The following is an 11,353-nucleotide window of genomic DNA, read 5'->3' on the forward strand; positions in this document are numbered from 1 at the left end:
TGCGTGTTTCCGTACTAGATGTCGGCAGTAATTTCAATTCAGATGGCATAAAAAACTACAACAACAACAAATGGAAATGTTTTTTGTGGGTATTGGGCCTACATGTAGTCTGTCAATTAGCCTACGATTCTAGCTAGCCTATATTAAAAATAACAATAACATTTTATATATATATATATATATATATATATCTGTAATACCATACTGCCACTAGATGTCTGAATAGCCCTTTATATATATAAAGGGCTATTTAGACATCTAGTGGCAGTATGGATATATATATATATATCCATACTGCCACTATATATATATACAGGTTTGGAAGGGTTACTTTAAAAATGTATTCCGTTACAGTTACAAATTACTTAAAAAAAAAAAAAAGTATTCAGTAACTTAATCCAAGTACCACAATATGAAAGCAATGTAATCTAATTACTTTTGGATTAGGCTACTTCAAGGTCACACACTCTCACACACACACACACACACACACACACACACACACACACACACACACACATATATATATATATATATATATATATATATATATATATATATATATATATATAGTTTTTAAATTTTACACGTTCCATACTTTTGAATAGGTCTCAACAATAAAATATTTTACAAATCTGATAAATTATCTATTGCAATATTGTTGTTTAGAGCTTAAAAATATAAAAGTCAGATCATAAACAAACTGAACAAGCTCGGATCAAACATTTCTGTTTGTGTTTGTTCTGCTTTAATTTTAATGTTTAGCATTTTGGTTACTTTTAAAACCTATTAAAACTAAGCAATCATGTCTCAGATTTCCATGAATTGAAAGCAGTGGCGTGCACAGACCTCCGCGAGGGCAGGGGCGCAATCGCGTTCCGGTGGGGAGAAATGGGAACGCGGGGGCACCGCGATGCGACCGCAAAGGGCACTTTCACTTTTGCGATCAAAGAGGCAGGGGCTCAAGCCACCCCTGACCCCCACCCCGTGCACGCCACTGATTGAAAGCGTTTTTTCCACGCGGGAAGCATCGTTTCAACTAGCAGCAGTGATTCAATCTGCGTCTGAGGAGATTGTAGATGGGCAAAAATATTATGGCAAAATAATTATTATGGCAAAATAATGATTTATTTAGTTTTAAATGAAACGATTGTAATCCTGATAGTATCCTCCCTTTTTTCAAAATGTAACTAATCTGATTACTACGTTTTTTGACGTAACTGTAACGAACCACAGTTACTGGATTTTTGTATCCTGATTACGTAACGCCGTTACATGTATTCCGTTACTCCCCAACCCTATATATATATATATATATATAACAAGAAATACATTTGCAAATTTAGGCTTACTATATTATTATCAGTAGTAGATGTTGCATAGTCATAGAACGGCCCTGCAAGTTTAGTCAATTAAAAGACTCTTTAAAATGCATTAATGTTATTGCATTAGACTCAGCGATGCCTCCATTGCCAGCAAGATATAAACACTTTCAGATGCCCAGAAAGCTACTAAAGACATATTTAAAAGAGTTCATTTGACTACAGTGGTTAAACCTTAATGTTATTATAGCGACTTATTCAACAATATCTAGTGATGGGCGATTTCAAAACACTGCTTCATGAAGCTTTGAAGTTTTACGAATCTTTTGTTTCGAATCAGTGGTTCGGAGCCCATATCAAACTGCCAAAGTCACGCTGCCCAGTGGTGAACCATTGAAATTTTGAAACATTTATGACATAACGAAGCCTCGTTTACTGAAATCACGGGACTTTGGCAGTTTGATACACGCTCCAACCATTGATTCGAAACAAAAGATTCGTAAAGCTTCGAAGCTTCATGAAGCAGTAGGTGCGTCCGAATTTGCGTACTTATGCACTATTCTGTGACGTTTTTAAGTACAAATAGTGCGAGTAGTGTGTTCACAATGAAAATTCCAAAAAGAAAAAGTGCACTTTAAATACCCAGATGATGCACTAAATTAATGGAAAAAACAAAGTGTGGAATGTTGGACACTTTATGCACTTATGCAGCTGTCGCAGCTTTAATTACGTTGTGGAGGCGGAGGGGGGATCAGACTCCAATGTTTAATGACAAAATAAACGTATAAAATTCACACACTACATGGATGAGTACATAATGCATAAGTGCATAGTGTATAGAGCGTCATTTGGGATGCAACTAGTGTTTTGAAATTGCCCATCACTAGATATTGTTACAGTTTTTCTCAGTTGCTTTCTTAATCTGAATCATTCTTAAAATTTGCAAAACAGTATGTTCATTTCTCAAAACAATTTGTACAAACAGCACAACATATTGGATTACCTGCAAAAGCCTGTAACCTGCTCAAAATCCTTAGTTCATCTCTCAAAAGCAAGTATTTATGTCAATGAACATATCAGTGCCATCAGAATGACAAGTCCTTGTGTCGTTGTTCTCGAACAATATAATCAAAATGCTTAGCCATGTTGTCAATATAACAGTGATGAATATTTCAGATGTAAACTATGGCTACAGTTTGCACTTTGTATGGCATATATCAATTTTAACAGTACAAATGGACACATTACTGTATATGGGAGATTGATTGCAAAAGACTGGACAGGATTCACAGTTTTGTATTTACTGTTGGTCAGTCAACAAATTACTGTAAAATGTCCTTGTGATAAATGAAAAAGACAAGACGATATACATACACTGTATATATGTATTCATGTGTATGTGTGTGATATAGTATGTATCTGTATAACGTTCATTTAGCAAGTGTGATATGCTACTGTAAGTGTAAAAATGCTACTGTAATATTAAGATTATAGCATGCATACCATATTAGAGTGCAGTGCACATTGCTGAAATACATACCTGTAATGTCTATGAAATACTTGAATGATTGAGGAAAAGGTTTTTCTCCAAACATTCAGCTGCACCTTTAGACCTGCATAAGCCATTGTAAGGTCATGATTGAGAACATTGTTTACAATATTGGTCCTTATTTCACCAGAAACGTGCCTACGCCCCCTTTGCTTTATCTACCTCTTCCTCTGTTTTGCCTCCCTACCCTTCTACCACACATCCTTACTTCTCTTCTTCTTTCCAGCTGTTGACCCCTTTTGTTTACATGATGTTCTTCCATTATCAGACATTGTAACTCTTGTGTTGTACTCTGTCTATATATGCTTTCCAGTTGAAGATTCATGACATGTATCTTTGAGCTGTTTTAGAGAACTGGTTGGGCCATTGGTTGATCTAATGCTTTACATTCCCCTGAATACATTAGTGAAATTCAGGATTCACCTGCAAAATTCATCAATTCAGGACACATTTACAAAAGTCTAATAGAAATGTATAGATAATATACTTGTATATATGCATTGTGATAACTAGGTCAACCATTTTGCATTTAATGACTTGTGCGATGAACTAATGACTAGATGTTTTGAAGGGTAAGACTATTCAACAGAGAACCATATAATACATTTTGAGCAACATGATATTAGCAATTGATAATGTAGGAAATAGCAGACAGTTATTACAGTACATGTACAGTACAGTACATAATCAATTGCCTGAATGTACTAAAGCATTTGCAATTTGTTCAAAAATATGAAAAACTGCTTTTAGGATGTGCACAAGTGACTAGATGATGTGGTGGTTGAACAAGTAGTTATGAGAATTTCAGTTCTGATCTGATCTGAAAAATGTGCCAAAGCGACTGAGAAAAACTGTAAGTATAAAGTCGTTATTTTGTTTTTTTGGCCCACAAAAAAATATTCTCGTCGCTTCTTAACATTAAAGTTGAACCACTGTAGTCACATGAACTGTTTTAAATAGGTCTTTAGTAGCTTTCTGGGCATTTGAAAGTGTTAATTGTCTTGCTGTCAATGGAGGCCTCACTGTGCCATCGGATTTGATCAAAAATATCTTAATTTGTGTTCCGAAGATGAATGAAGGTCTTACGGGTGTGGAACGAAATTAGGGTGAGTAATTAATGACATAATTTTCATTTTTGGGTGAACTTACCCTTTAAGCAGCTGGTCCGGTGTCATTTTAGTCAATGTATGCTTTCAGTTGCTCTCTCAAGTGCACACAGGTGACGGTGTAGTTCAAATGTGTCTCATGCGCGCAGCTGTGGTTTCGTGAATTCAGTGGATGTTTTGGTAGGCTATATATAGTGCCTTTCCTATTTGTATATATATTTGCCACTAGGAGGCGACAGTGCAGCTTGTTTCTAAAACTTTAGGATAGTGACTAAAACTTTAGGATAGTACTTTGCAACAATAGAAGAGTTATGTTATTCCGTCTGGTTTCTGTGGAATAATGTTCTTGGTGTGTGTGTGTGTGTGTGTGTGTGTGTGTGTGTGTGTGTGTGTGTGTGTTTTAAATGCTAAAAAATTACTTTCTTGGGGGTTGTAGGCACAACTTTCCAGAACTGGACCTACAGATATTGCACAAAATGGGTCAGACATAGAGACCTTCAGAGCGAATAATAACACACATTGTTTTTATGATTTAGAGCATTGATTTTCTATTTCCATTACTAGTTCCATCCCCTTTTTTCAGTTACAGTGTCTTATATGGTTAGCCTACCGTTTTTATTTAAAACGAAATAGTGGTGATAAGGAATGGCAAAATAATTATTTGATTAATTGATAATTAATTATTGACCACAATATTCACTCACAAAATTTTAAATGTTTTCTACTGTTTTCTAGTGGGCCAGGCTGTAACACTAATTACACAGTTTAGGGATATATTGTTAATTTGTAACAGACAAAAATGTGAAATTTACATCAGAGACAAAACGTTGATATTAACGTTGTTATTAGCTATATCAATGACATCAATTATCACGATTATAAACTGTCATCGCGAGAAATGAGTTATTTTATCTTAACTTCTCTCTCAGTTTTTGTCGGAACATGGTGTGCGAAAATGACAAACCAATGATCTCCTCTAAAAATAGAGAAATTAGCCGCGCGTCAGTGACAGAACGCAAATCGGATGCGCATCAGTCATTGCGCAGCTGTGATCTCGTGCCATCATCGGGCGCTCTGAAAAGTTCCTGGATAAAAGGAGCACGGCATGGTGCTGGGCGATACCAACAGAACTATTGTCGCGCAAATCCACGGACAAACTATGAAGCCCTTGATGGCCGAGGAGCGCGCGCGAGAGACAGGTGCAAGTATGGGAACCTCTAACGCTATGATGATCTCCGAGATCCTCATCCCTCGACTATTCAAAATTGCGCACGAGTCTGGAGAAGTGGCAGTGGCTGCGGGCTCCGGTTCCTTGGAAATGAAGCCCTCCAGCTCCCCGATCCTACTTGAAATGATGGAGGTGGCAAACGGCACGCGCTGCGCGGAGCAGATCCTCAGCTACGGAGAGGTCGAGAAGGTGCTGATCGGTGGGGTGCTGACCATGCTCACTCTCATAACCATCTGCGGGAACCTGCTCGTGGTTATCTCCGTGTGTTTTGTGAAAAAGCTACGGCAGCCCTCCAACTATTTGATCGTGTCTCTCGCGCTCGCGGACCTCTCCGTTGCGCTCGCGGTGATGCCGTTCGTCAGCATCACGGACCTGATCGGTGGCCGATGGATTTTTGGCAAGTTCTTCTGTAACGTGTTCATAGCCATGGATGTGATGTGCTGCACCGCGTCCATCATGACCCTTTGCGTTATTAGCATCGACCGGTGAGTTTTCTTAACATTGGACTGATTATGTTAATCATAATCATGATCAGTTTATTGATGCATGATAAATGATATGGCAACACTTTACAATAACATTCAGTTTGTTATCATAAGTGAATCCATTAGGTATCATTAACTAACAATCAACAATAATCTGAATAAGTTTTTTAAGCAAGTTAATATTACTTTATACACATACTAATACATTTTTATCATTAAATCCAAATATAATTTATAGTACATTTATGTTTTAAATTGGGTATAAATTAAATTAAATTTATGTGCTTTGACCCTCTTATGAGATGACATGCAATGATGCAGAAAACCATTCTTTGGGTCATGCTTGTTTTGATCAGACTAGTCAAAAGTTGTATCAAGTCTATACCAAGCAGCTAAAAATTGATGGCAAATCACACAAATTTTAGTTTTCCATGTCTTTTCATCCATATTTTCCCTCTATCACAGGTACCTGGGCATCACCAGACCTCTAACATACCCGGTGAGGCAGAACGGATGGTGTATGGCCAAAATGGTGCTTTCTGTGTGGCTGCTCTCTGCGTCAATCACTTTGCCACCTCTCTTTGGCTGGGCGCAGAACGTGAACGATGACCGTGTGTGTCTGATCAGCCAGGACTTTGGCTACACTATTTACTCTACAGCTGTAGCGTTTTACATCCCCATGACTGTCATGTTGGTCATGTATTACCGCATCTACCGTGCCGCCAAGCTCAGCGCTGCCAAACACACCATCACTGGCTTCCCTCGTGCAGGACAGGAAGAGGAAGAAGAGGATGTGGTAGGGGCCGATGATACAGAAGAACCCATGGGTGTGGATTGCGTAACCGTCGCGATCAAGCTTCAGAGGGAAGTGGAAGAGTGCGCGCGTCTACCTCGAATCCTGCGAGGAGTGGGCAAGAGGAGCTTGGACCGCAGGAGCATTTCCATATTCAAGCGGGAACAGAAGGCGGCAGCCACGCTCGGGGTGGTGGTAGGAGCGTTCACCGTCTGCTGGCTTCCGTTCTTTCTCCTCTCCACGGCCCGGCCCTTCATCTGCGGGACAGAGTGTAGCTGTGTCCCGCTGTGGGTGGAGAGAACGCTGTTGTGGTTGGGCTACGCCAACTCACTCATCAACCCCTTTATCTATGCTTTCTTCAACCGCGACCTGCGCACCACCTACCGAAGCCTGCTCAGCTGCCGTTACCGTAATATTAACCGGAGATTGTCGGCTGCCGGCATGCATGAGGCCCTACGACTGGTGGAAAGACCAGAGGTGGTTGTCTCTGGGTGACCCGAACTGTGCACATAACATACGAAGAGTTCAGAGGTTGACATTTGCATAGGAACTCACAAGCCTAAATGGTCATGATGGCATTTAGGATGTGTCATGTTTGGAAGGTGTCATGATGTACTGACAGTACCTACAAGTCAAAACAGTGGTCACTTCAGACAGAGGCGTGCATTATGGTCAATGCAGTTGCATTTTGTCATCTTGAAGAACACACTATCACTGGCTTTTCTTTAGTAGAACAGCAGAGAAAATACACATAGCTGATGAATCAAAGTCCAGCTTCTGTCAATTTCAGACAATCTAAAAGAACAGAAAACAAAACCCTTTTCACAGACTGTGATATATTTTCACAGTTATCAACATTACAAATCTAGTAAAGCTTTTTCATATTTTAAAAATGTATATACATTTAAAATGGTATACTTTGTGTTATATTACCTTGGCAGTAAATTACAAAAAAAAAAAAAAAAAAAAAAATGCTGTTGCCTCCCACTCACCACTATAGAAGTTTACACACTTCCACTTCTGAGAACCCTGGAAATGTGAAAGGGGTTCATATATATATATATGAATTCCATGATTTTTTTTCTGAATTTATTTAAAGGACGTGTGTAATACTGCACCAGTATCGTGATATCTTATCCCTCAAGGGATTTGAGGGAATCGAGATATACAGATCAATAGTAGGGAGAAATCCGTTTAGATTTATCCATTCTTGAAAACAGAAAAGCACCCACCTCATTTCTGCTTTAAAAACGTTTATCGAGCTGTGAGAAACTTGTTTGTCAACTGTCAGCACCTGTTAGCTCACTAAGTGTGATTAATCTGTCTGTTTCTTGTGACTTTATGATAAACTAGCCATTTCTACTTTCAGTCTGCACATGCTCAATCCTTATAAAACCACAGATTTCATGCATTGATGGAAAGTGCATTAAAGCACAGATCCAATGTCAACTAAGCTTCTTTCTGCAGCTGTGGTTAAGCCAGAAGGAACAGGAGGTGATCTGAAGGAACAGGAGGTAATCTGATCACCGATCAGTAATTAAAGGGATTCTGATGAGATTGACTCGGGTCTCTTTTTTTGCAGGCAGCTATTTATAGTTTGATTCTGCATGGATCTTATGCAATTAGCTTTTATGTCACTAGTATTTATTTAGCATACGTCACTGAAGAATTCATGCCGTTCACTCTTTTGAATTACTTGTGCATAAAAATAAAGTAATGACTTTGTGCGGTGCTTTCTAAAGTGTGTAAATATCAAAAGCAGATGTGCCAAAATGTAAAGATGCCTATCCGATGTGTTTTTATTGTTGTACATGTTTTAATGTCACTTCTTGTGCATATTTTCCCTATATGAGTTGGAATAAAGGATGAATAAACTGGGATTTTTGTGAACTATCCAGAACATTGCCAAATCTATATAAAATTGAACTGCTGCCTACACTCATAACAAAGTTTTCCCATTAGGATTCCGTTTTTATGACTTGACTTCACCTTGAATATTGAATTCATCCAGGCAGCGCTCAGGGTGAGAGAAGGATGGCGGGAGAAAGAAAAGAAAGAGAAGTGAAGTGCGGGGGAGGTGTTCCTGTTCACTTAGAATCACTAAAGCACTTGTTATGACTCAAATCTAATTAGTTGCCCAGTCCTTGAGGTCCTGCTGGGAATTCTATTTTAAGGAGCCATACCTGTGACAGCTACCTGCCACTGGTGAAAGATTCACAAGAGGCTGCCCTGCCGATGATGATGAAGATGATGATGATGGTCCTAATTACACACCGTTGTTTCACTCAACATGAATCTACTCTGGTCTGTGAGTACTGTATGAGCTCCTGCTGAGACAAAGAAATAATTTCTGCCCGCTGCAGCTCAAGAAGTAAAATAACATAAAGGCTGATTCCGCAGTGGTAGATGGACTGGGGGACTGTAAAATTATAGGTCAGAATAATTCCATCACATTTCACCCCACTGAGAAAATTCTTTCAGCTGTAAGAGTGAGAGAAGAGAATTTTGAGTGGGCTATAATCACCTGTCTCTTTCTTTGTGTCTTTTTATTACTTTCCTAATTTCACTGATTTTTATTTCCTCTTTTCCTCCGGCATTAAAATGTTCTCTCCATTCATCATGACAGCTGATCAATGATGAGATTTATTCCAGATTATTGACTCACCTGAGTCCATTTCTCCTTATGAACACTAATTAATTATAGAATTTTTTGTTGCATAAATTAATTACATTTGGAACCTGGAGATTAATTATGAAAATCACATTAGACCCAGCTAAATTATCCTGCTAAAAATGTCTGTAAAGCTCACACTTTGTCAACTTTTTAAAGTATAGCACTCGGAGCACAATAAATAATAATAATCACAATAATACAATTTCCTGTTGCTTTCCTCTCGTCTTGCTGTAGATGCTGTTAGTGGATTGTTGAATTGCTCTTTAAGTGATTTCTGTGCTAGAAAAATAGATACATCTGCATCCTTCATCAGTCTACGTTCCATTTACATATGAAGTGCCTCGGAAGTATACTGGTCACAGAAATCGCTCAGATTACCTGCTGAAAGAAAGCAAGAGAGATGAGGGCACAGAGAACCAGAAAAATAACAAGAGGCTTGATCTGTGAGCATTCTGCGTACTTAAGACTGATTAGCTCGTACTTGTGTTTCACTATGCTTTAAAAAAAGTAATAAATATTCAAGCTGGCTTATTTCACTATAGCAGTAATCATAGACACTAATAATGATTACAGAATTTGCATTATATACAACATTATTTAACAATCAGTGGCATTCAGAAAACAAAAATAATGACATCTGCTATGTTCTGATTGGGCTGTTTACTAAAAGGACTTGTTACTGCTTATCCAAAATGTTACCTGTTACTCATCGGTGCCCTGTGAGGATGACTTTTACACACCACTCCACTCAGATCTGTCTCATTGCTTCTGTCTTCTGTCACTCTTTTTTTTTTTTTAACAGAGTGGAAAGCTGTTCAGTGTCGAATGGCAGGGCTTTTTTCGCCACACTGATAATGTGATAACCTAAGGATTTGCTCAATTGTCAGCGCAGGTAATTATTATAATGGTTAATGCAATTATATTTATATAATAGATTATAATAATAGTTGAGTGACTGTCTGTACATTTGGCTTCCTTCAAGATATGTTCCTCTGGAATAAGAACCCGGAAGGCAATTCTATATATCGACAATTTCTGAAGGGTCACTCAGTCCTAGTTTCCCATAATTCCAGGATTTTTTTTTTATAGTTATAATCAAGATCATCAACAAAAGTGGATTTTAACAATAACTTATAAACCTTTAAAGACAGACCTATGATGAGCTTTAAGGTTGTTAAAGGATTAGTTCACTTTTAAATAAACTTTTGCTGATAATTTACACACCCCCATGTCATCCAAGATGTTCATGTCTTTCTTTCTTCAGTCGAAAAAAAATTAAGGTTTTTGATGAAAACATTCCAGGATTTTTCTCCATATAATGGACTTCAATGGACGCCAAACGGTTCAAGGTCCAAATGACAGTTTCAGTGCAGCTTCAAAGGGCCTTAGGAATAAGGGTCTTATCTAGCGAAACGGTCGGTCATTTTCGAAAAAAATACAACTGTATATGCTTTATATAAACAAACGTTCGCCTTCTAAGTGCCTCCGCCAAAACCGCATTTCTGTATTCTCCAAAAGCTTACGCTGTATGTCCTACGCCTTCCCTATTCAACTTACGGGAAAAATGTAACTGGCGCTGCGTTCGTTCCGTAAGTTGAATAGGGAAGGCGTAGGACATACAGCATAAGCTTTTTGGAGAATACAGTAACGTTTGTTTATATAAAGCATAGTTGTATTTTTTTTTAAAATGACCGATTGTTTCGCTAGATAAGACCCTTATTCATCGTCTGGTATCGTTTAAAGCCCTTTGAAGCTGCACTGAAACTGTCGTTTGGACCTTGAACCGTTTGGTGTCCATTGAAGTCCACTATAAGGAGAAAAATCCTGGAATGTTTTCATCAAAAACCTTAATTTTTTTTCGACTGAAGAAAGAAAGACATGGACATCTTGGATGACATGGGGGTGAGTAAATTATCAGCAAAAGTTTATTTAAAAGTGAACTAATCCTTTAAAGGGTTAGTTCACCCAAAAATGAAAATAATGTCATTTATTACTCACCCTCATGCCGTTCCACACCCGTAAGACCTTCATTAATCTTCGGAACATAAATTAAAATATTTTTTGTTGAAATCCGATGGCTGAGTGAGGCCTCCATAGCCAGCAATGACATTTCCTCTCTCAAGATCCATTAATGTACTAAAAACATATTTAAATCAGTTCATGTGAGTACAGTGGCTTAATATTAATATTGTAAAG

General features: G+C 38.1%; 1 protein-coding gene across 1 annotated transcript; it reads left to right on the forward strand.

Annotated features, from left to right (window-relative positions):
• Nucleotides 1-828: 828 nt before the first annotated feature.
• Nucleotides 829-8,363, forward strand: htr7a (5-hydroxytryptamine (serotonin) receptor 7a). The gene is made up of 2 exons (XM_051869229.1): nt 829-5,690; nt 6,156-8,363. Exons 1-2 carry the CDS (start codon nt 5,083-5,085, stop codon nt 6,976-6,978), a joined length of 1,431 nt encoding a protein of 476 aa, XP_051725189.1. The 5' UTR covers nt 829-5,082; the 3' UTR covers nt 6,979-8,363.
• The last annotated feature ends 2,990 nt before the right edge of the window (nt 8,364-11,353 follow it).

Source organism: Ctenopharyngodon idella, chromosome 17 (assembly GCF_019924925.1).
Source record: "Ctenopharyngodon idella isolate HZGC_01 chromosome 17, HZGC01, whole genome shotgun sequence".
Lineage (NCBI taxonomy): Eukaryota > Metazoa > Chordata > Actinopteri > Cypriniformes > Xenocyprididae > Ctenopharyngodon > Ctenopharyngodon idella.

Excerpts from the sequence above, each read along its gene's own strand:
- htr7a (XM_051869229.1), top strand. The coding sequence starts at position 5,083 with ATGGTGCTGGGCGATACCAACAGAACTATTGTCGCGCAAATCCACGGA. Across the intron at positions 5,691-6,155 it reads TGCGTTATTAGCATCGACCG|GTACCTGGGCATCACCAGAC; the intron begins GTGAGTTTTCTT and ends CCTCTATCACAG.